General features: G+C 42.5%; 1 protein-coding gene across 1 annotated transcript; it reads right to left on the reverse strand.

Annotated features, from left to right (window-relative positions):
* Positions 1-2,220: 2,220 nt before the first annotated feature.
* Positions 2,221-25,033, reverse strand: LOC122559400 (carbohydrate sulfotransferase 1). Its single transcript, XM_043708848.2, has 2 exons — positions 24,889-25,033; positions 2,221-3,470 (listed from the first exon to the last, which is right to left on the reverse strand). The coding sequence occupies exons 1-2, from the start codon at positions 25,031-25,033 to the stop codon at positions 2,356-2,358; spliced, it is 1,260 nt and encodes a 419-aa protein (XP_043564783.2). The 3' UTR covers positions 2,221-2,355.
* Between the last annotated feature and the right edge of the window lie 1,232 nt (positions 25,034-26,265).

Consider the following 26,265-nt stretch of genomic DNA (forward strand, 5'->3'; position numbering starts at 1 on the left):
TGAAACGTTGACTCTCCTGCTCCTCGCATGCTGTTGACCGGCTGTACTTTCCCAGCACCACATTTTTTGACACATAAATACTGTGTCTACCGTGGAACAGGATGGAGGCTGGAAGTGAGTAACTCACTGTGCAGTTACTCTGCAGTGAGTAACTCACCTTCTGACTCCCCAGAGCTGTCCACCAAGATGTAAGTCAGGAATGTGATAGAGTGTTCTCACTTGCCTGGAGAGATGCAACTGAAAAGGCTCAGCATCATCCAGCTCGCTTCATCAATATGCCATCCAGCAGCTTCAACAATCACTTCCTTCTCCATCAGTACACAGTGGCAGCAGTGTGTCTCATCTACAAGATACACTGGAAGCAACACACCGAGGCTCCTTCGTCAGCACTTTCCAAACCTGCTCTCTGCCAACTCGAAGGACAAGGGCTGCACATACATGGGAACAGAACTAATCCAGGTTCCTCTCACTCACCCGCCTGACTTGGAATTATAAGGCCGCTTCTTCTGTGTGAAAATCCTGGAACTCCCTCACCAACAGCCCTATAAGTCCACCTACACCTAATGACCAAACCCATTCAAGAAGGAAGCTCAACACCTTCCACCCCAGAGTAATTATCATAGATTGAGGAGAAAGTGAGGTCTGCAGATGCTGGAGATCAGAGCTGGAAATGTGTTGCTGGAAAAGCACAGCAGGTCAGGCAGCATCCAGGGAACAGGAGAATCGACGTTTCGGGCATAAGCCCTTCTTCAGGAATCTGAAGAAGGGCTTATGCCCGAAACGTCGATTCTCCTGTTCCCTGGATGCTGCCTGACCTGCTGCGCTTTTCCAGCAACACATTTCCAGCTAATTATCATAGATTCCCTACAGTGTGGAAACAGGCCCTTTGGCCCAACAAGTCCACACTGACCCTCCAAACAGTAACCCACCCAGACCCATTCCCCTACCCTATATTTACCTCTGACTACTGCACCTAACCTGCACATCCCTGAACACTATGGACAAGTTAATATGGCCAATTCACCAATAGCCTGCACATCTTTGGATTGTGGGAAGAAACCGGAGCACCTGAAGGAAACCCATGCAGTCAGCCGAGGCTGGAATCGAACCCGGATCCCTGGTGCTGTGAGCCACCGTGGCCCCTGATTAGGGACAGGTAATAAATGCTGGTCCAGCCAACGATTCTCTTATCTTGTAAGTGAATAAAAAGGAACATGATATTTATTTTAGCATTGATTTCCATTGCCGTTTCTAGCTGCATCGACTCACACAAGACAGCAGATAATAAAAACACTTTGCCATCCACCCATTCCTGGTGAAAACTCAGCCACATGCAAATAAACATTGGATTTAACATCAATCCTTTTTAATTGAAACAAGATTACACTCAAAAGATGCACCCTCCCCATCTCCGATACTGAAATCACCAAGTACCTTGTGTTTGAGTTCTCTCTCTTACCAAAATAAAACAAAATCTTTTATTTGCACTTCTGAAAATACTGCACACATCATTAATTTCCTTAAACGGTGTGTCCTGTTGGTATGGAAGCCTCAGCTGTAAAGCAGGATCCTAGTAACGGTTCAGAGATAACAGACAAGTTTATGGCCTGTTGCAGGGAACCATCTTGAGCTCATCTTCCCCAGAGCTCCACTCTCTTTCTCTATCCTAATTGCGCTCTCTATCTATTACTCTTTCCTCATCATTCTCTTCTCCACTAATCTCTTGCGTTTCCTCCCTCCTAAGGTTGCCTCACTACCTCACTCCTTTTTTCTCTCTCTGATTGCTTCTCTCCCTAATTTTCTCTCTCTTTCTCCTATTCAGCTAATCTCTCCTCCTCTCCAAACTCTCTCTCTCTCCTTTCTAATATCCATGCACTTTCTTCCTCTCCATCACTCATTTACTCTTTTGCTCTTCTTCCTTATCATTTTCACTGTCTCTCTCTCTCTCTTCTCATCCTACCTGTCCCTTTCTCCTACCTAATCTGTCCCTCTCCCTTCAATCACCCTCCCTCCTTTTCGATTACTTCCTCTCCCACCCAATTCCTCACTCCCTCTTTCTCTCCATTCTCGATTTCAATCAGTGCTGCTGCCAGGGATTCAATCAGCCCAAAGTTGTTCCCACGGACTGGGAAATTTTTTTTCTGGAGTCCAACTGGAGCCAGAGGCTGTAAACCCAATGGGTCCCCGAGGGCCAAGTGTGGGTGTGACTTGGGCCACCAGTGTGTACCACCCTGAACCCAGCCCGATATCCAGCCACAGCTCCTGGCTCCTCCTCCTGCACGGGCATCCCTCATCTCCCCACTTCTTTAGGAGGTCATTATTTAAACGTCTTTATTGCAGCTGCACAGTTCATGGCTACAGGAAAGGAGCAAAAATCTTGGGTTCCACCAAACTGTTGGAGAGGTTCCGCAAATCCTTCAGCGACTGCACCAGTTGGTAGCCCAGTTGGTTCAGAGTGTCATTGCAGAGCTGTTGGACTGTCTGCACAATCTGGAAGGAGAGGTTGAGCCTCCAGTTTTCTGCCGTGGCTGACGAGTTCCTTGTGGTTGTGTACTTGTAATTCCTTGTTGAGCCACTTGTGGCCCTCGTGTTGTGAAGTATCCATCTCTTAACCTGACTGTCCACATCCAAACCAATGAAGTGGTAAATCTCAGCGGTCTTTTTGAAAGGTTCCCTTGCCAGCTCTTCATATCTCACCAACATGTACTTGCCCCGCAGCCAGGGTGGTCTGCTTAACCCCGTGCCTGCCGAGTTGAGGAGGTCGTTGCAAGTGGTCGCTATTTGGGACAGATCCACGCTGTGCGGCTTTCTGCCGGTGGCGTTCCAGATTTTCCAGGCTCGGAAATTTTCCGTGAAGGTGCCCATCCTGGAGGCAAGTATTCCCCTGGGGTCTCGGACCAAGTGGATGATCTTCAGGTCGAGCCTGGGGTCATCGCTCAGGAGGCGGATGTCCTTGATCTCAGGTATCCTGACGGTCTTGATGGCCACGTGAGGGCGTGCCCGACAAACCTGCGATGCCAGGGTCAGGTTCAGTGCCCTGCACCGCCTGGCACAGAGATACTCAATCACCTCCTTGGAGCCCCGATCCCAGTGGCAAAGTGGGGGTTCACACAGAGCATTGCTGGCCCCCCTCCGAAAAAACGCGGTGGTTTCGTGGTCCCTGGGCGTAGGCTTCATGTAATTCTCCAGGAAATTCAGGTTACAGTCATACAGGCTGCTGAGCAAGTCCCTGTGTGCCCCCAGGAGAGCCCGTCTGTCCAATGTGTTCCTCACCCTGGTACTTGAGTTCGCAAACACCTGTTGCACATGATAGAGAGGCTCATACAGATAAAAGATAGCAGGGTGCTGATTGAACAGCTGCCCTAGGAAGGAGGATCCACTCCTGGTCGTGGCAAAGATCAGGATATGTTTCCTGGTGGGTGTTTGGTCATTCGCTTGTGGGCCAGTCATCCCAGAGCAGCTACTAACACCTACAACAGAAGAGGAGAAAGGTCACATACTGTTGACAGGCTTCGATGTGTGGTTATATTTTGTACCCAGCAAAGGAATATCTGGCTCAATAATTGCCCCTGTGTTCCTTGCAACTATGTTTAAAGATGCCTGTTAATTGTTTATTTTAGGACAACCACACCCAGCGCCACAGCACTCCAGGTGAGTGGCACTGCTCAGAATTGTACCCAGCGATCCAAACGTACATTCAGCGATCCAATTTTGAACCATTGCCCAGAACTGTACCCAGTGATCCAGATGTGAATCAATGCCCAACTGTCCATTTCCTTAAAAGTGGTATTGTAGGCAGAGAGGATACTGAAGAAAGCATTTAGTACAATTGCCTTTATTGGTCAGTCCATTGAGTATAGGAGTTGGGAAGTCATATTGTGGCTGCACAGGACATTGGTTAGGCCACTTCTGGAATACTGCATTCAACTCTGATCTCTCTGCTGTAGGAAGGATGTTGTGAAACGTGAAAGGGTTCAGAAAAGATTTACAAGGATGTTGCCAGGGTTGGAGGGTTTCAGCTATAGGGAGAGGCTGAAAAGGCTGGGGTTGTTTTCCCTGGAGCATCAGAGGCTGAGCGGTGATGTCATAGAGGTTTGTAAAATCATGCGGGCCACGTTTAGGATGAAAAGCCATGGTATTTTCCCAGAGTAGGGGAGTCCAAAACTAAAGGGCATAGGTTTAAGGTGGGAAGGGAAAGATTAAAAACGGATCTAAGCAGCAACGTTTTCATGCAGACAGCAGTGCATGTATGAATGAGCTGCCAGAAGAAGTGGTGGAGGCTGGTACAATTACAACATTTAAAAGGCATTTGGATGGGTAAATGAATAGGAAGGGATTAGAGGAATATGGGCCAAATGCTGGCAAACTAAACGACAATAATTTAGATATCTGATTGGTATGGACATGTTGGACCAAAGGGTCTATTTCCATGCTGTTCAACTTTATGACTCCATGTGCGCTCAGTTCTCTAGATGTGTATTTCCCAGTGCCCAGAAGTGTACTGTGTCCCAACTCTCCAGATCTGAGCAACTGTCTAGAACTGTACCTTGAGTTCCTGATGTGTATTTCCCAGTGCCCAGAACTATACTCCAAGTACCAGCAGTAATCATCCTAGTATCCAGAATAGTACCTGGTGCTGTGGGTGTAACTGTAAAGTATTCACAAAAGATTGATAATGAGGGGGCAGAGATTTAAAATAATTTATAAAATAAGGGAAAGGAATGTAAGGAAAATCTTTCTCACACAGTGAGAACTCAGGTCTGGAATGCACTACCTGATGGTGCCTTCAATCAGGACATTCGAAAGGGAATTAAATTCTTATATGAAAAGGAACAATGTGCAGGGTTAGGGGAGAAAGCAGGAGAGTGATTTTAAGTGACCAATTCATTTGGAGAGTGGGTGCAAACATGAAAATAGTTTACATTAAATTACAAAGCCTGATAGCACTATGTATGCTGCTGACAAAGTATTAATCAAGAAATAAAATAATTTCATCACAAAGGCAAAGAAATAAATTTGGAGTTTCAGGCAAATTGGACAAATGAAAATGATCAGAACGAGTTTGGAAGCATGAAAGGCAATTTCCTTGAACTATTGTTGAACTAAACTGGGAAGAAGGCATTTTTGAAGTTCTCTGTAATGAGGCAGGGTTAATTAGTAACTTAATCCTTTGGGGAAGAGTGAGCATATTATGATAGAATTTCACATTGAGTTTGAGTGGTTCACTTAAACTGGAAGCTAGAGTATTGAACGTAATGATAAAGCCAGTTACATCGACATGAAGTACACGTACGGTAAAGTAGATAGATAAATGGGATTAAAATATTGGATCAGAGGTAAGAGGTGTGTTACATTTAAACAAAAATTTCATAATTCTCAACATTAAAGAATAAAAATCCCGAAGAGAAATGGCTAACTAACCTTTGGCTAACTAAAGAGGTGAAGGACAACATTGGATTAGAAAGAGAAGGTTTATAATATTGTCAAAGAGATTTGGAAGTTCATGGACTGGGGAATGCACTAGCAAGGGATGACAGATGCATTTAACCAACCAGACAGACAGCAAACGCATTCAGAAACTTCATGGAGAATCCAAAGAGGTGACGTTGGGGCATTAGAGCCCGTCTCCCCACCCCTCAGGACTACTACACTGAATTTTTCAGTCACCTGAGAACCTGTCAAACTGGAACGGAAGTATGTTACCCTTGATCCCAAAGAACAGCTTGAGAAGATGACTAAATGCAAGTTATTTTCTCTAATGTATCAGTAGGCCTGCTGTATCATCGGAGAATTCCAGTATATCTGTTGCACGTAACCTCGCTCTCTAAAAACCCACTTTCTGGGTTTTGTTATTCCCACTGCCAGCCCCCAGACATTATATTGCCAATAACATATTCAGTTTTTTAAAGTGCTTTATTCCAGAAAGTGTCTGGAAAATACTTCAGTGACTGCAGCAATTGTCAATAAACTATGTCCCTGGTTTATGAGTCACTGAATCCACAGGGAATCATGTATGCAGTGGGCAAACTGTGAGACTGAAATCTAGATTTTGAACCAGTCCTCTCTCTCATCCAGCTCACTCGTCATCAAATGTCACCTTGACTAAATGGGGCAAGTTGGAAATAGAAAGGTTCAGCAGCAAATGAAGTTTCATCTTTCCGTTACATCTCTTTAAAATGACAAACAGTCATCCATCTGTTCTGCAGACATGGAAGAGGTGATGGTGCATTGAGCAAGATTACTCTGTGAATCCTTCATCCTACTGAGCAGCAAAACAGAACAACCTTTCCCTCTGGGGTTTCTGCCCTATCAGTGAAATGACAAGGGGACCTAGTCAATAGCTAAGGGACCAGAAGACCTAAGAAATAGGAATTGGAGGAGACCATTTTGCCCTCGAGCCTGGCCTGCCATTCAATAGGATTATGGTCGATCCAGCACACCTCACATCCAGTTTCCTGCCTGTTCCCCATAACCTTTGATTCCCTGCTGATGAAGAACCTATCTCTCCTAGACTTACATACACACAAGGTCTGGTTCTGCAAGGATGACTGTGTAAAGCTGTTGTCTGATCATCTGTGAGACAATTCTCCCAAGTTTGGAATGAGCTGCTGGACGTTGGTCGAAAGGACATTGCAGAGTTGACAGAACTGCTTATGCCATTGTCACACCCAGTGCCTTTGTCAAAGTCCATCCAGTTTCATTCTTTTCTTTGGGCTTTGTAACGATTTATAGAGTCACAGAGTCATAGAGCTGTACAGCACGGAAACAGACCCTTCAGTTCAACTTGTCCATGCCGACCAGATATCCTAAATAAATCTTGTCCCATTTGCCAACATTTGGTCTATATCCCTCTAGACCCTTCCTATTCAGAAACTCATCTAAATGCCTCTTAAATGTTGTAATTATGCCAGCTTCCACCACCTCCTCTGGCAGCTCACTCCATACATGCACCACCCTCTGTGTGAAAATGTTGTCCCTTAGATGTCTTTTAAATCTTTCCCCTCTCCCCTTAAATCTATGCTCTCACCCCCAGGGAAAAGACTTGTCGATTTACCCTATCCATGAACTCCATGATCACCCCTGAGCCTCCAACAATCCAGGGAAAACAGCCCTAGCCTATTCAGCCTCTCCCTATAGCTCAAATCCTCCAACCCTGGCAACATCCTTGTAAATCTTTTCTGAACCCTTTCAGGTTTCACAATATTCCTGCTTGGTCACTTCAAAGGGCTAATAAGAATCATCCACATGGCTATGGGTCTAGAGTCACAGGGAGCTGAAAACAACAGACTTCCTTCTCCTCTTTGACCTTGAGATATTTTCTATGTTAAAGGTCCTCTAGAAAGGATGTCAAACCTCACCTGTCAGCCTTAATGTGCAGCTATATAAATCATCTAAATTCAAAAGGCTCGACCATCCATACAAATCAACCTGTCGTACATTTCCAGCAATTGCTGCTTTCTTTAAAAAAAAGTTGAATCTGCTCTGGTGAATTAGTTTTATGACATTCAATATTTACATTAAATTTTCATAGAAAATCAACTACATCAAAATAGGCAGCATAAATAATCCACATTGCTCGCACACTGACAACATCCTTCTCTTCATAATGATTACAGCTAAGTCTGTGTGGTTTATTTTTGCTTCAACTTTGAAATGTCATTCTTGAGATTGGGTTCATTGATTCAAATTTCAAAGGTCTTCCATATATATATAGATATATATCAGCTTCACTTTGATCTAAAGAACTGTCTTGTCCCACCATAGAATTGTGTGTGGTTTAACACTGACAGCAGAATCTGCACCAGTGACCTTCTGTAAATTAACACCAGGAATTTGTCAAGTAATTTCTCCTCAATATAATTGAGTTTTCAACAAAGTATTTGGCTTGCAGAAATCTCCCACGCTGGTTAAAAGTGAATGAATTTGTTTGATTTTACTGGAAAATCAGGGAGTGCCGAGAGAATTGGAATTGGAGTTTGACCTGTTAAGTACAGCATGAGGCCATTCAGTTCTTCAAATCTGTTCCACTGTTCAATGATTATAGAAACATTGGACTCAGGAGCAGGAGGGTGTTATTTGCTCCCTTGAGCCTGCTCCATTCAATGACTGATTTGGTTGTGGTGTTAACTCCAACTTCCTGTCTCTACTCAATAACCCTTGACTCCCTTTCCACCAAAACTCCAACTAACTTCAGCCTTGCATAAATCCAATGACCCAGCCCTAACTGCTTTCTGGGTAAGAGAATTCCACAACTAACAACCTTCTGACAGAAAATATTTCTGCTTATCTCTGTCCTAAGTGGGAACCTCTTAGTCTTAGATTGTTTCCTCAAGTTCCAGTCTGCCCTGGTTCTGAAAGGGTTAGTGTTGGAGACTGCATTCACCTCCACCCAGCCTGATGACATCTTGGGTACGAGCAAAAGGAGACTAGCTCAAACCCTAATGGAGACAGACGTATTATCTCTGGCTTCTGACAGTCTTAGCAATTATGTTTAAGTGGCCAATGTGCCTTGTACTTAATGGGAGACAAAATGAGAAGAGAAGGTCTATTGAGATGAGTGATGATGGCAAAAGTGTTTTTTGTGGCCATGTAAAACCAGCAAGTCAAAAGAGGCTCAAGCATATTCAATTCCAAATAAAGAGTTGCCAAAAATATCCTACTATTCATCAGTGCATTGAAGGATGGCCAGACTGATTGTTGAGCACACAAGATGCTCTCTTTTGACTCATTTTGACTCAGCATTTTGACTCACAAATGGTTTACTAGCTTATGACTGAAGGTTTTAGCTCAGTTGGCTAGATTGATGGTTTACAGTGCAGTGTGATGCCAACAGCATGGGTTCAATTCCCATCACCAGTTTGAGGTTACCATGAAGGACTCTCCTTCTCAACCTCTTCCCTTGCCAGAGGTCTGGTGGCCTTCAGGTTAAATCACCACCAGTCGCTTCACTCTAATGAGAGAGTAGCCACTATGGCCTGGTAAGACTGCGGTGACACAATAAAAAAAAACTGAAGATTAGTTATTCCAGTTTCCCTTTGGGAAGATGTCTTCGAAAGGATACAAAGGGGCCATTTAGGCACTATCAGGCATACTGTCAAAGGTCAGTCAACAGTGTGATAGTCAGAAATCTGTCATTACACAGGATTGTGGGAGGACGGTCAATGGCCCTACCACCACTGAAGAAAACAGATGGCAGCAATCAACTATAATTGTGAGAAGGTGCAAATAAGGAGAAAAAGAATGAGCAACATAATTCACTTGAGCTCACTGAGGAATCTTTAACGAAAACTGTCCAGACACCAAACAGTACAGCAAACAAACTGATGCAGTAGATTTCAATTTGGTGCTGGCTGATGAGCTGACATAAGCTCAACAGCAGCATTTCAGTCGTTTATCTTCTGGAGAAGAATTATTGGTACCATTGACAGTGATAATGCTGAGGAACCAGCAAACTTTCAGCAGCACAACTAAGGATGTGAAAATGGCTAGTCCATCAACAAGCTTTCCACAGAGGGCAAATTAAAGACATACAGTCATAGAGTCATAGAGCTGTACCGCATAGAAACATACTCTTCGGTCTAACCAGTCCATGCTGACCATGTTCCCAAACTAAACTAGTCCCACCTGCTTGCGTTTGGCCCATACCCCTCCAAACTCTTCCTATGCATGTACTTATCCAAATGTTTTCCCTCAACACCATTTTCCCAAGCAATCCCCAAACCCTTTGATATCCATGTGTATCTTAATTCCATTCACTCACATTAGCTCTACATATTTAATGTTAACTCTCAAAAATCTATTGGTTTCAGATTTAAAATCAGATTCAGTTAACCTCTATTGCTTTTTTATGGGAGAGAGTTCTGCACTTCCACCACTCCGTGTGTGAAGAAGTTCTTGATAGGCTATGCCCACATTGTCTTGGACTCCCCAACCCCCCAAAAAGGGTTTCTTTTTATCTATATTTTCAACACTAGCTACTTCAAATATAATTAATTGGCTGTAAAATGTTTTGGGACATCTTGCATTCGTGACAGATGCAACACAAATGCACTTATATCTTATTTTCTGCTTTTTATTCTTTGTCTTTGCTATAAGTTCTTTTCAAAATCCAAAATATCTCAAATGACTCATAGCCAAATCCTTTATATTTCAGGAAACACAAACTGAGCTTATATTGGCATAGCACCAGTGATGATTATCACATTTGCAGAGTAGAATCTTTTGAACTTAATAGAATCCCAAAAGTATCGAAGCAGCTATTCAGCCCATCAGTCCACACGAGCATCCACCCAGAATGACTCCCCTATCCTATCCCTGCATATCCCATGGCTAATCTGCCAAGTCTGCACATCCCTGGACACTAAGGGCAATTTAACATAGCTAATCCACCTAACCTGCACAGCTTTGGACTGTGGGAGGAAACCAGACATCCCAGAGGAAACCCACGCAGCCACGGGGAGAATGTGCAACCTCCACGCAGACAGTCGCCCCGAGGCTGGAATTGAACCTGGCTCCCTGGTGCTGTGAGGCAGCAGTGCGGACCACTGAGCCAATGTGCCACCCTAACTTCTTCACAGGGCATGGCCACTGCCAAAAGGCTGCATTGAGTCATTCCCTCATTATTATGAACTAGTTTGAGTGGACACAGTTTAAGACGCCTACCATCAAGGGCATTTCTTTTCTCCCAGAGGATTGTTAGGGGAAGATTATGGGATGGGGAAACTGAGGCATAGACAGGAAATGAAGTTGAAACCATTACCAGAACAGCAAAGATCTTATTTAATGATAAGATTTCCACGTGTGCAGAGGCTGTAAATTTACCGGAAGCTTAAAGGAGCCTTTAAAATTAAAAGATAAAAACATTTTGACCACTGCAATTGGGTTTTTGTGATAATCTTTCTGTCCACATCCTCACATTTTCTAGTCCACAAATTATTGAAATTATAGAATTATCAACACAAGGGAACTATGAGCATTTCAGCATCTTCATGTTGTGCTTGCAACTGGCAGGATGGTAGAAAGCAATCTAGATTCAGTTTCATCAATGTTCATCCTACAAATCCTAAATTCCTATTATAGAGCAAACCTCAGACAATGAATGAGTCCAATGTGCAGATACCATTATAAAACACATACTGGAACCAAGTCAGTAGCTGTAATAATTACCCAATTAAGAATGGTGTCTTTTTGTTTCTTTCAAACACAAGAAAGAGAAACAAGGGTAGTTCATTGAACCCCAATTCATCATTCAATCAGATCAAGACTGATCTTCTACCTCCATACCATTTTCCTGCACTATCTCTATATCCCTTGATGTTCTCAATATGCAGGAATCTCTGTCTTCAACAAGCTCAATAACAGAGCTTCCACAGCTCTCTGGGATATGGAATTCCAGAGATTCATCATCCGCTGAGTGAAGAAATTACTCCTCATCTCAGTCCTAAATGGCCTACCACTTATACTGAGACCGTGTCTCCTGATTCTAAACATACCTTCCCAACCAGGGGAAACATCGTTCATGCATCCACCCTGTTCAGCCCCTAGTAGAAATTGTATATGTTTGAATGAGAATCAACTCTCATCCTTTTGAACTCCAGTCTGTTTAAATGATCCTAATAGAGGAGTCCCTCCACCTCAGGATTTAGTTTGGTGAACATATATCGCACTCTCTCAATGAATAAGTATATCTTTCTATAAGTAAGGATACTAAAACTGCACACAACCCTCTGGGTGTGGTCTTACCCAGGGTCTATATAACAGCAGTAATTCACCTTCACTTCTTTACTCAAATCCTTTTGCACTAATAACCAACATATCACTTGCCTCCCTATATGCTTGCTCTACTTGTATGTTATCTTCCAGATTTTCCCAGCAAACCAGATATCTTCATTTTTTTCCACACAGTATTCCATCTGTCAATTTTTTTGCCCCACTCACTTAGCCTTAGATGGAGGGTGGTTCGTGTGTGGAATGAGCTTCCTGAGGAAGTGGCGGCTGTGGGTACAATTACAATGTTTAAAAGACATTTGGATAGGTACATGAATAGGAAAGGTTTGGAAGGATATGGGCCAGGAGCAGGCAGGTGGGACTAGGTTAGTTTGGGGTTATGATCAACATGGATTGATTGGACTAAAAGGTCTGTTTCTGTGCTGAATGACTGTAAGACTCTCCAAGTGCTCTTGAAGTACCTTTCTCATAACTCACACTTCCACCCAGTTTATTTTGTAATATGCAAACTGAGAAATATTACCTATAATTGCCATATCCAAAACAAATTCCTAAAATTGTGAAAGTTTAGAGCCCAACTATTGATGCATGCAATATCCCACCAGCCAAATTGAAAATAATCAATTTTTCTCACTCTGATTTCTTATCATTAACTAGCTCACAATCTATGCCTGTACATTTCCCCAATCTCTTGTGCTCTGATTTTAATTTCTAAATGTACAACATTTACTAGTCTCCTTAATCTATTCTTCTAGTTATATGTCCAAAAAGGTACGTTAAGCATAATGTCTGTCATCAATTCACATTGTCTATGCCCAACACTAGCATACTTACTTTTATTTTATAAATTCTAGCATTTTCCACACACTGGATGTTAAGTAAACAGGTCTGTAGTTCCTTTAACTCTCTCCCTACATTCTGAAACAGTGGGGTTAAATTTGCCACTCTGAAATCCGCAGGAATCACACTATCCAGCATCTATAGAATTGTGAACAATGAATACCAATGCATCAACAGCCATCAGTTCCAGCATGCTGGGATATAGGTGATCACGTCCAGGACATTTGTTATGTTTGAGGAAGTAGCCAAGGAAGTTGATGACAGTACTGCAGTTGATGTAGTTTATATGGATTTTAGGAAGACCTTTAACAAGATCACACATAGGAAACTGATAAAGAAGGTAAAACCACAGGGGATCCAGGGTAACTCGGTAATTTGATCCAAATTTGGCTTAGTAGCAGGAGACAGGGGGTGGTGGTAGAGGCTAATATCATACCACAGGGATCAGTGCTGGGTCCCTTATTGTTCGTGATATGTATAATTGATATCAATGAGAATGTGGGGTGGTGAGTTTGATAGGCAAGTTTACGGATGACATGAAGATTGCCCTGGTGATTTACAATGGGGAAGAAGGTTACAGGAAGACATAAACAGATTGGTCAGGTGGGAGATTGGGAGATCAGTGGTAGATAGAATTTAAGCCTGATAAATGTGAGGTGATGCACTTTGGAAGAAGTAATAAGGAAGTACTCAACAAATGGTAGGATATTAGGAAAGTCAGAGGTACACACCATAGGAATTGGAGCAGAACTAGGCCATTCAGCCCATTGGGTCTGCTCTTGATCGCTGATTCGATCGTGGCTGATATGTTTCTCATCCCCATTCTCCTGGCTTCTCCCATAACCTTTGATCCACTTCCTAACCAAGATACTATCCATCTCTGTCTTAAATACAATCAGTGACTTGGTTTCCACAGCTTTCCATGGTAATGAGTTCCAAAGATTAACCATCCTTCTGTTGAAGAAATTCCTCCTCATTTAAGTTCTAAAAGAGCGTCCCTTCACTCTGAGGCTGTGTCCTTGTGCCCTAATCTCTCCTACTAGTGAAAACATCTCCATGGCCACTCAATGAAGGTCTTTCAGTATTCTGTAAGTTTCAATGAGATTCCCCATCATCCTTCTAAACACCATTGAGTATTGACCCAGTGTCCTCAACGGATTCATCACATGACAAGCCTTTCATTCCCAGGATAATTTGTGTAAATCCCATTTGGACCCTCTCCAATGCCAGAATATCCTTCCTTTGATACGGGACCCAAAACTGCTCACAATATTCTAATTGCTGTCTGACCAGTGCCGTATGCAGCCTCAGCAGTACATCTCTGCTCTTTATTCTTGTCCGCTTGAAATGAATGCTAACTTTGCATTTGCCTTCCTGACAACTGAACTTGCCTAGGCAAAAATGAGTACTGCAGATGCTGGAGACCAGAGTCAAGAGTGCAGTGCTGGAAAAGCACAGCAGGCCAGGCAGCATCCGAGGAGCAGGAAAACCAACATCTCAGGCAAAAGTGCCTGTTAACCTTAAGAGAATCTTGAACTAGGACTCGTAAGTCCTATGTACTTCAGATTTTCAAAGCATTTCCCCATTTAGAATATAGACTACACCTTTATTCTTCCTACCAAAGTGCATAACCTCATACTTTCCCACATTGCATTCCAGAGGGATTTTAGACTGCTTGTCCACAAATCCTTGAAGGTGGCTGGGTAAGTTAATGGAGTCATTAAGAACTATATGGGACCCTTGCCTTTATCAGTTGAGGAATGTGGTGCTGGAAAAACACAGCAGGCCAGGCAGCATCCAAGGAGCAGGAGAATCGACGTTTCGGACATAAACTCTTCTTCAGGAATTCCGCGGAGCAGGAGAATCGACGTTTCGGGCATAAGCCCTTCTTCAGGATTCCTGAAGAAGGGCTTATGCCCGAAACGTCGATTCTCCTGCTCCTCGGATGCTGCCTGGCCTGCTGTGCTTTTCCAGTACCATATTTTTCAGCTCTGGTCTCCAGCATCAGCAGTGCTCACTTTTCTCCTCCTTTATCAGTTGAGGCACAGTCTATAAGAGCAGGGAGGTTATGTTGGGGGTGGAGAGAATTTTGGTTTGGCCACTGCTGGAGTATTATGTGCAGTACTGGTCACTACAATCTAGGAAGGACATGATTCCACTGGAAGTGGTACAGAGGAGATTCACCAGGATGTCACCTGGGATGGAGTGCTTTAGCGATGAAGAGAGGCAGGATAAACTCAGGTTGCTTTCTTTGGAGCAGCAAAGGTTGAAGGGGAGACCTGACTGAGATGTATAAGATTAAGAGGGAGGTGGTTAGGGTGGATAGAAAGCAGCTGAGCCCTTTAGCTGAACTGTCAGAAACAAGGCAGCGCACTTTAAAAGTGAAAGGCAAGAGTTTAATTTAGAGGGTGGTGAGAATCTGGAACACACAGCCTTGGCGGTAGTTGAGATGGGTAACCTCACAACCTTTAAACAGTACTTGGACGCACACTTGCTCCTCAGATGCTGCCTGAACTGCTGTGCTCTTCCAGCACCACTAATCCAAAATCTGGTTTCCAGCATCTGCAGTCATTGATTTTACCTAGCACACTTGAAATGTTGTAGCATTCAAAGCTATGGGCCTAGTGTGGGCAAGTGGGACTACCGTAGACTTAGCACAGTTTTGGTGGTACACACTTGACAGGTTGAAAGGCCTCTTCTGTACTATATGAAGCTTTGATTTTATAATTATTATACTTTAGGTCCCATTAAAATCTCTGGTACTATCTGTTTCACTAATGTTAATATTGTTTACACTAGTCCCTAGATTCTTCATGACATTAAGGATTTATTCTCTGTCATTTCCTCACTCCCCATTATAAATTCTCCAGGCTTTGCTTGTAAAGAATCCTTGTTTGTTTTAGTTCATCTTTTCCTTTATCCATACCTACAGAAATGTGTATACTCCGTATTTATAATTCTCAGGAGTTAACTCACATATTCTATGTTCCTTTTCACAATATTTTACTTGGTCATTCTTTGCAGAGTTATAAAATACTCCCAACCTTCAGATTTACCTTATTTTATACTAATTTTATAGGTCTTTTCCTTTGATATAATATTATCCTTGATTTCTCTTGCTAGGTACAATTTCCTTGCTGGGTGTTTGAAAAGTTAAAGGAATTATTTTTAGTGTAAACTATCATTTGTTCTTCAAATGTTAGATGCTGCCTGTCAACCATCATACATTTTAATGTCGTTTTCTAATCCACCATAGCCAATTTGCCCTAGCACAATCATAATTTCCTTTGTTTAGATTTAAAACCCGGCTTCTAACTGAAATATTGCTTTCAAGCTTAATGCAAAATTCTATCATCTTATAAATCTAACACCTTTCATAAATGTTCCTTTATAAGATTATTATTTAGCCCTTTTTCATTGCACAATACTAGATCTAAAATAGCCCACTCCTTCATCAGCTCCCCTATGGGTTGCTCTAGAAAGCCATCTCACATTTCATCGAAGAATCCAACATTAGTTGTAATTAGATTTACCAAATCTCTGTGCAGTGTCAGAATTCCCACGATATTTGTTTACCCTTGTAACTCCCACCTCTAATCTCCTGATTTATCCAATGATTTACATTATTATGGTTGCTTGGAAGTCAACAAACAACTTCCATCAGCATGCTTATGCATCTTGCTGTTCTTTCTTCCACCCAAACTGATTTTCCATCTTCAGCTTTAGAACGTAGATGAACTCTTACAACAGCACTAATTTTTTCCCCCTTCTTTAAGTAACAGAGCTAATCCACCACCTTTTCCCAATTTCCTGTCCTTCCTAAAATCCAGCTTTGGTTTTTTTGTACCCACAGCTCTGTAAGGGCTATTCGGCAAAACATATGTGCTTCTATTTAAACTGACAACTCATCTGTTTTGTTGCAAATACTGCAAAAACCTACTGTGTGCCTCATTATACTACTATTTTTGTAAATAATTCAGCAATGGTTCTAAGTTGAACTTGTTGACCATATAATAATGATATCGGCTGTAGATGAACTAGAGACATTGGTGATAAAGTTGACTTCGATCCATTAATTCAATAGCAGTTGGTGGAATTTCTTAATCCCACTAGTATAAATAAGGCTATTGGGTCAGCAACTGGAAGGCACAGGTTTAAGATAATTGGCAAAAAGGCTGGAGGGGGAGCTGAGGTGAATTATTTCAGACAGTGACTTGTTACAATCTGGAATCCACCGCCTGAAAGAACATGAGAATGTAAGAATGCAAAAATATAAGAACTTGAAGCAGGAGTTGGCAATTCAGCCCCTGAAGCCTGACCTCAACTCCACTCTCCATAATCCTTTAACCGTTACTAATTTAAAAATCTGCCTGTATTTTCCATCCACCGCACGCTGGGGGAGTGAATTCTGCAGATTCATGGCCCTTTGAGAGAAGTAATTTCTCCACATCTCTCATTTAAATCTGTTACTTCTTTGCCTACTACCATAACCTCTCATTCCAGATTGCCCCTAATGAGGAAGCAGCTTTTCTATATCTACTCTGTCAATCCCCTTGAGCATCTGAAATACCTCAGTTAGATTCCCTTTCACTCTTCCAAATTCCAGAGAGTAAAGACCTAAATCTCACTTCATAAGACAATCCTCTCACCTGTGGAATCAATCTTATGAACATCCTCTGAACTGCCTCTAATGCAATTAATATATCCCTTCTCAAGTAATGCCAAAAATGTACAAAATACTCCAGGCGCAGTTTCACTAATGCCTTGTACAATTGCACTTCCCCATTTTTGAATGCTATTCCTCTAACAACAAATAATAAAATTCCATTTGCCTTCCTTATTACCTGCTGTACCTGCATACTAGTGTTTTGCAATTCATGCATGAGGTCAGTCACATCCCTCTGCACTGAAGGACTCTGAAATTTCTCTCCTTTTTTATAATAAGTTGTCTTTCTATTCCTCTGACCAAGATGGATAACCTCTCACTTATCCATGTTAAACTTCATCTGCTAAATTTTGGCCAATTCACCTCACTTATGTATCTCCATTTGTAAATTTCTTATTTATTCATTGCAAAATACTTTCCCATCTATGTTAGTGTCATCTGTAAATTTGGCTATCGTACTTTCTACCCAAGCATCCAACTCACGATTGCATCGAAAATAGTTGAGGCCGAAGGACTGAACCCTGTAACCGCTCATTACAATTTGTTAACCAGGAAAAGACCTATTTATCCCAACTCTCTGCTTTCTGTTGGTAAGCCAATCCTCCATCTAAACTAATAAATTACCTCTAACCCCATGTGATCTGCTCTCATGTATTAAACTATGTCTGGCACCTTATCAAAAGCTTCTAGAAATCCAGATAGACAACATTTACAGGATCCCTATTATCATGTTTGTTACATCCCAAAGCCTTTTTTGTTACATCTTCAAAGAACAGTAGCAAATAGTCAAATATGATTCACTCTTCATAAATCCATGCTGACTCTGATGGATTGCATTTTGACTTTTCAAGATTTCCGGTTATTACTTCCTTAATAATGGGTTCTAATGATTTTGCAATGTCACATGTTAAACTAATTGGTTTGTAGTCTCCTACTTTCTGCCTCCCTCCCATTTTGAATAAGAGTGTTATAATAACATATTCTATTCACTGGAACCTTTCCTGCACCCATGGAATTTTGGAATATCATCAGCAATGGGTCCCCTAACTCTGCTGCCACTTCCTTTAAGACCCGAGGATGTAGGCCATCAGGCCTTGGGGACTGTCTGCCTTCAATCCTACTGGTTTGTTCAGTACTTCTTCCCTCATGATGATGATCGTTGTAAGTTCCTCACTTTCTATAAGCTCTGAAAGGACAGTGGAAGCAGATTCAACAGCTATATTAAAAGGCAATTGGAGAACTATGAACACCCAGAGTAGGAGCAGATTGCTTAGATCCCCAGGCCTGTTCTGCTGTTCAATACTAGAAGCAGGGGGGAATGGATTTGGAAGGCTATTTGGAAATAACAAGAGAGTGAAATAAATTGAAAGCTCTTTTTAAGAAGCCAGTCTCCTTCCATGCAGTATGTGAGTTAGAAAGTCCCATGTTCAAGTCCCATTCCAGGTCTTCAGCACAGAAATCCACATTGGTGCTCTAGAATAGTGTATGGAGTCTGTGGTGTAACAGGCATAGGCTTTCAGACATTAAACCAAGGCCTAGCCTGTCATTTCCAGAGAATGGAAGGTGACATTGCACAATTTCAAAGCAGAGTAGGGAGTTGTTAAGTTGTGTACCCTGGCCAATATGTATTCCTCAATCAATATCAAAAATAATCACCAATAAAGTACCTGTTGAAGCAGCAGCACTCTGAAAGCTTGGAGAAAGTGAGGTCTGCAGATGCTGGAGATCAGAGTGGAGAGTGTGATGCTAGAAAAGCACAGCCGGTCAGACAGCATCCGAGGAACAGGAGAATCAACGTTTCAGGCAGCAGCCCTTCATTCAGGAATCATTCCCAAAACATTGATTCTTCTGCTCCTCGGATGCTGTCTGACTGGCTGTGCTTTTCCAACATCATACTCTCTACTTCCAAAAAAACTTGCTGGACTCTAAGCTGGTGTTGTGTGATTTTAACTTTGTCCACCCCAGTCCACCACTGGCATCTCCACATCATAAATAGTCTGGTCTTTATCGCATTGCTGTTTGTGTGGGTTCACTTTCTGCTGAGGTGATGTGTTCCCTGGTCTGCCCTGAGCTCTTCCCAGGACAGAACTGCAATTTGTGTGCCACACTTGCTACAGTGCAGCAATGACTACACTTCAGCGTATTTCGTTGGCTGTAAAACATCTTGAGATGCCCAGTGATCATGAAAGGAGGTTCATAAATGCAAGTCTTTCTTTGTACCCCCACAGTTCTGTGAAACAGGTACACTTAAAAAGGCACAGGTCCTAAGAAATACGAGTAACATACTCTGCGGTCAATTGAATCAAGCTTCAACTGACACACAGAATAAAATCTCAATTACAAGACCAGTTTTGTCCAACTCAACTTCCTAAATCATTTCAATATGTTCAATAAAATCAAGACCATGCTGAATTAAAAGTTGTGACTCCTGATCAATTCAAAGAAGCAGCAGATATTTTTCCCCCTTTATTCTTTCAGGGAATGTTGGTATTACTGACAAGGCCAGTATTCTTTTTTGATTAGATTCCCTACAATGTGGAAACAGGCCCGTTGGCCCAACAAGTCCACACCGACCCTCCGAAGAGTAACCCACTCAGACACATTCCCTGATCCGTAATTGCCCTTCAATTGAGTGTCCTGTTAGGCCATTTCGGAGACATGTCGAGTGAACACCTTGTTGTGGAACTGGAGTCACAAGGAGGCCAAACCAGCAGATTTGCTTTCCTACAAATCGCTAGTGAATCTGATCAATCTTTACAATCATGGACAACAGTTTCATGGTCATCATTAGCTTTCAAATGCAGATTTATTAATTGAATGCAAATTCCACCAGCTGCTGTGAATCTGTGTTCCCACAGAATTAGCATGGTACTTCGAATTATAAGTCCACTGACATTACTGTTACGATCCCAGTTGATGGCACAACTGTACAAGTCAGATCCTAGAATAAAGTATGGCTTGATACAGCAGTTTTCTTTTTGCTAGTTAGTTAAAGTGGTGGTTAGTCACTGAATTATATATATCTGAAGCCACAGATTTTCTTCATCAGCAGAACAGATGTTTATTACACAAAAGAATGAAAGAAAATTAATCAAACTAAATATAGAAGACAGCTAGAAATATCTAAAATAAACAATAAATCAAAGTTTCAATCTGTTTCTCAACATTAACCATTATGAAGACTCAAGTCCAGAGAAATTACAACTCCTACCTCAACTCCTTAAGTTTCTGCTTAACTAACTCTTGACAATTCCTTTGCTGTGGAGTTTGGAGACAATTTAATGAGCCCTTTCCAAGTCTGGATACACAATCTTTTCACACATCTGAGAGCCTAAACGTTCCCAGTTCAATAACCTGCAGACTTCTCACCAAACTCTCCTGATTTGGAAGTTTCACAACCATCTGGATAGCAGTTACAGGATAGGTCAGAGTCAGCATGGATTTATGAAGGGGAAATCATGCTTGACTAATCTTCTGAAATTTTTTGAGAATGTAACTCTGAAAATGGACAAGGGAGATCCAGTGGATGTAGTATACCTGGATTTTCAGAAAGCCTTTGATAAAGTCCCACATAGGCGGTTCGTGAGCAAAATTAGGGTATTAGGGGCAAAATACTGACATGGATTGAAAATTGGTTGGCTGACAGGAAACAAAGAGTAGTGATAAACAGCTCCCTTTCGGAATGGCAGGCGGTTACCAGTGGTGTGCCGCAGGGATCATTGCTGGGACCGCAGCTTTTTACAATGTACACTAATGATATGGATGAAGGTATTAAAAGTAATATTAGCAAATTTGCTGGCAACGCAAAGCTGGGTGGCAGGGTAAAATGTGAGCAGGATGTTAGGAGAATACAGGGTGACCTGGACAGGCTAGGTGAGTGGACGGATGCATGGCAGATGCAGTTTAATGTGGATAAATGTGTGGTTATCCACTTTGGTGGCAAGAACAGGAAGGCAGTTTACTACCTAAATGGAGTCAAGTTAGGTAAAGGGGCAGTACAATGAGACCTAGGTGTTCTTCTACATCAGTCAATGAAAGCAAGCATGCAGGTACAGCAGGCAGTGAAGAAAGCTAATAGCATGCTGGCCTTCATAACAAAAGGAATTGAGTATAGAAGCAAAGAGGTCCTTCTGCAGCTGTACAGGGCCCTGGTGAGACCGCACCTGGAATATTGTGTGCAGTTCTGGTCTCCAAATTTGAGGAAATTTGGCTATTGAGGGAGTGCAGCGTAGGTTCACGAGGTCAATTCCCGGAATGGCGGGACTATCTTACACTGAAAGATTGGAGCGACTGGGCTTGTACACGCTTGAGTTTAGAAGGCTGAGAGGGAATCTGATTGAGACGTAAAAGATTATTAAAGTATTGGACACTCTGGAGGCAGGAAGCATGCTTCCACTGATGGGTGAGTCCCGAACCAGAGGACACAGTTTAAAAATAAGGGTTATGCCACTTAGAACAGAGTTGAGGAGAAACTTCTTCACCCAGAGAGTGGTGAGTGTGTGGAATGCTCTGCCCCAGAAGGCTGTGGAGGCCAAGTCTCTGGATAATTTCAAGAAAGAGTTGGATAGAGCTCTTAAGGATAGTGGAATCAAGGGTTATGGGGATAAGGCAGGAACAGGATACTGATTGAGGATGATCAGCCATGATTGTAATGAATGGTGGTGCTGGCTCGAAGGGCAGAATGGCCTACTCCTGCACCTATTGTCTATTGTCTAATGTTGAGGTGACATGTTCCTTGGTCTGGTCTGAGCTCTTTCCAGGAGAGAAACTGAACTTACTTCTGAATTTAACTCTGGTATCTTTTGAACACAGTTGAAGAATGTGCTCAATCCTAGACTCTTTTAAACTGAAAGAAAAGGTGATCGCTTTATTTCTTTATATCATAAACACCTTTCAGTTGGACCTGAGGGCTCCGTGGTCACTTGCTTTCTGACAAATGCTGAATTTTATCACTATTCCTTCTGCAACCTTGATTTTGTTGTTAAAAGAAAACCCTTTACAGAAATAACGAACACACACCTGCCTCCATTTTGAAATTCAAATTCCATTAATGATATTAATACATATACGCCATTGCCTCCTCATAATTTAACATATTTCTTCAATTAACGGCAAGAAGCTTTAAATCTTCAAATGTGCTTTGGAATGGGGATTTCTATCTAATCACCACTCTTCACATCCACTTCCTATAATCCCTTTACTGGTTTGAGACCTTATTTAAATCCTCAATCAGCCCCTCTCCAGATGGTTATATTTTGCTAACTTCAGGGTTTCAAGTTTGAAAAATACAGCCTCACAGCTTGTGTGACATTTTATAAAAGCATGTACTCATTACTGGATATTGCATTACCCATAATTGGAGCTCACCAAATTATCAGATAATTACCAAAGATTGCTAGAAAAAGCATTAATTGTTTTGTTGTAGTGGGAGTTGTAAAAGGGTTAATTAAATTGCTGCATTATTTTATCAACTGACATTTACTGAAATCTCAGATATAAAACATGACTGTAGATGTTGATGTTCAGCAGCATTGTCATCCCTGAATCCACTGTTGAGGTCATGGTGTTACCAGTGACCAGACTTTGAACTGGACCAGCCATATAAAAACAGTGGTTTCAACAGAAGTTGGGAGTTCTGAATTGAGTAACTCGTCTCCTGACACCCCAAAGCCTTTCCACATGTACAAAGCAGAAGACAGGAATGTGATTAACTAGTTTTCAATTAACTGGATGAGTGCAGCTTCAACAACATTCAAGAAGCTCAACACAATCCAGGACAATGCAGCCACTTGATTAGCAACACTCTATTCCTGATGAAGGGCTTTTGCCCGAAACGTCGATTTTCCTGCGCCTTGGATGCTGCCTGACCTGCTGTGCTTTTCCAGCACCACTCTGATCTAAACACTCTACCACTGTCAATATTCAATCCCTCAACCACTGACACACCGTTGCTGAAACGTGTACCATCTACAAGATACACTGCAGCAGCTAAGGTCCCTTTGACAGCACTTTCCTAACCTAAGACCAGGACTATTTGGAAGGACAAGGGCAGCAGATATATGGAAACACCACCATCTTAAAGTCCCCTTCTGGGCTACTCACCTCCTGACCTGGAACTATATCAATGATTTATTCTTGTCACTGGGTTAAAATCCCAGAGCTCCCTCTCTATCCCCACAATGGGAGTCCCTACACCCCCAGCGCCTCAGTGACTCACAAAGGAGGCTCATCATCATCTTCTCCAGAATACCAGGGATGGGCAAATAGATGCTTGAGCTAGCCAGCAATGCCCATGTTCCAAGAACAAATAAAAAATATTTTCTCCAGTCCTTCTCTGGTTGTAAAGATAATTCAGAGCAATGACATTTTGTAAACAGAACATTGAACATGGCCTCAGGAGCTTTTGGGGAGGGATGAGGAGGAGGTGGAAAGTGAGGGATGGATTGAGTCCCAACTTTCCATAACCTTTTGTGCGATGATTCCTGTCATCCCTGTGAATTATCTTCCTCTAACCCTGCACTATAAGGCACAGTATTTCTCCATCTAACCCTGTTGAAACCTTTTACCATTTAACCCCTTGATGAGATAGCCACCAGTGATTCATCTAGGTACAAATATGCTGACTGTAGATCACAGAACACCTATAGTGTGGATGCAGGCCATTCAGCCCATTGAGTCCACACCAACCCTCGGATGAGCATCCCACTCAATCCTTGTAACCCTGCGTTTCCTAGTCAGCTAACCTGCATACCCTGAGTAATTTGGCATTCCCAATCCAACTAACTAGCGCACCTTTGGACTGTGGGAGGAAACCAGACACACAGAGGAAACCCACACAGGCACAGGGAGAGTGTGCAAACTTCACACAGAGTCGCCGGAGGCTGAAATCGAACCCAGGTCCCTGGTGCTGTGAGCCACCCTTCCTTTAAAGGTTCACTATTGAATCTGCTTCCACTGCCCTTTCAGGCAGTCACTCCAACTCTTAACAACTCACTGTTAAAAATGTATATTTAGAAAGTAGCACTTTGAGCAAGTGACCACCATGATAGTAGAAGTCAACAAGTGTGGTCAGCAAGTTAATTTGCTCATATATTTGGTGAGGGACTAACTAACCCCAGGACCATTTTCCCTATGAGTGCCTTCACAGATTGCAAATATTTGTTGCCGTTGATCTGTGACTAACCTGATTATTTGGGTAAGATTTGTGACCTCCCTAACCTGTACTAAGTCTCAATTAGAAGTTACTGGCACAAGCCAGACAAGTGTACTCTACCCATTCCAGCACAGACATGACTGCATCCAAAAGGGTCAGCTCTGAGTTGGTTCATGAAGAGAAAGCTGAGTGCCAATCCCATTCATTGATATTACCACAGGCTTCCAATAGCTCCACTCCTGATTCTGCATTCCAATTTCCCATTTCCAATCCTTATTCACCACTCCCACACCCCATTCCTCAATACACATTCCCAATCCTCATTCCTCATTCCCATTTTTCATTCTCAATTCACCATCCCCATTCCCTATCCTTACTCCCCCTTCCTCATTCTCAATTCCCTTTCATAATGCCCTTTTCCCTGCCCCCAATTCCCCTTTTCTCATTCCTTCTTACTTATTCATAATTCTCCACTGTTCTGTTCCCCAATCTTACATATTACCTCTCCACTGGGAGTGGCAGTGTTTCCCAGGCTCCGTGCCAGGACAGCGGGAGTTGATGCTGGCAGTCAGGGATCGGATAGCTGTGTACTGAATCCCTAGGGAAGCACAGACCAGGAGAAGGATGGTTTTCCAAGAGCACTCCATCATTGCGATATTACATCACAGCCACAATCTTCTCACTGTCCAACAATAGGAGAGGAATTAGACACTTGATCAATGATCAGGTTAACCCTAAGTTTCCTTACAGAGAGACAGAGACTCCTTGAGAGATTAAATAGATCACATGTGAAATAGATCCCTGGACAACTATACCAACTTTTGACAATGAATGGATAATTATTATTTTAATTTCAAATTAATGAGATATAGCAGGGAAAATCTTAGCACAAACTTCATAGCTGAACTTGACTGAATGTTGTTTAAATGTACTGTTAACAAACTCAGTAACTACTGCACATTGTGAGACCAGATACATCGAAAAACAAGTACAGTTTAGAAACATACACAACAGATAGTTATTGATAAATAGGTTCGCGGTGGGATCTGCAGGCAGTAAGCGACATTGCCTGAGCAGGTAGGGTAGGGCTGAGAAAGGAAGGATTGGGAGAGACAGAGAGGGGTAAGGGTAAAGATGAAAGTGGAAAGGAGGCAAGGAGAGAGAAGAAATGGCTGAGTGGGGAAACAGAGAGAGGCAAGAACAGAGGAGGGAGAGGCTGAGTGATGGAGAAGGGCGGGGAGAGTGACTGAAGGGAGGGGCAAAGAGAGGGAGAAAGCTCGAGAGGGGGTTGCATAGGGAGGGAGGAGTGGCAGAGAGAAGTGGCTGATAGAGGGGAGGCCAAACAGCAAGGGATGTGTAGAGAGGGCGGAGGGGCTGAGAGCAGGATGCAGGGAGCAGAGAAAGGAGAGGGTCAGAATGAGAGGGAAGGTCTGAGAGAGGTTGAGAAATCAGGAGTCGGTGGAGAAGTTGTGCACTACAACAACAATTTGCATTTCCATAGCAGGTTCAATGCAGTTAAATGTCCCGATCGCCACATTATTATTCTATTTGTTTTTGGTAATGTGCATATCACTGGCAAGGCCTGTATTCATTGCCCCTCCTTTGCTGCCCTTGAGAAGGGCAGTGTGAATTTGAAATTAACTGAACATAAAGCAAGTCTATTACTACCTGCAACTAACTCAGAAACTGTTCTTGATCACAAACACCAGCCCTGTCTGTTCAATTCAAACCAGTTACCTATACATCCTGACAGCCACACAGACACCAGGATATCAGGGTCCCTGTGTGTCTGCAAAGTCTGACAGTCCCAGACATGTGTGCATGCACACTGACAGTCTGGAGACTTGTCTGAACATTCTCTGACAGCTCAGACACTGTT

The sequence above is a fragment of the Chiloscyllium plagiosum genome, unplaced genomic scaffold (assembly GCF_037043375.1).
Source record: "Chiloscyllium plagiosum isolate Xiang-an unplaced genomic scaffold, Cpla_swu_hap1 HiC_scaffold_19, whole genome shotgun sequence".
In the NCBI taxonomy this organism is placed as follows: Eukaryota; Metazoa; Chordata; class Chondrichthyes; order Orectolobiformes; family Hemiscylliidae; genus Chiloscyllium; species Chiloscyllium plagiosum.

What these genes read in the sequence shown, in the direction of transcription:
- LOC122559400 (XM_043708848.2), bottom strand. Translation starts at nt 25,033, where the DNA reads ATGGAGTGCTCTTGGAAAACCATCCTTCTCCTGGTCTGTGCTTCCCTA. An exon ending in CTGCCACTCCCAGTGGAGAG is followed by an intron (nt 3,471 to 24,888) that starts GTAATATGTAAG and finishes CTTCTGTTGTAG; the next exon opens with GTGTTAGTAGCTGCTCTGGG.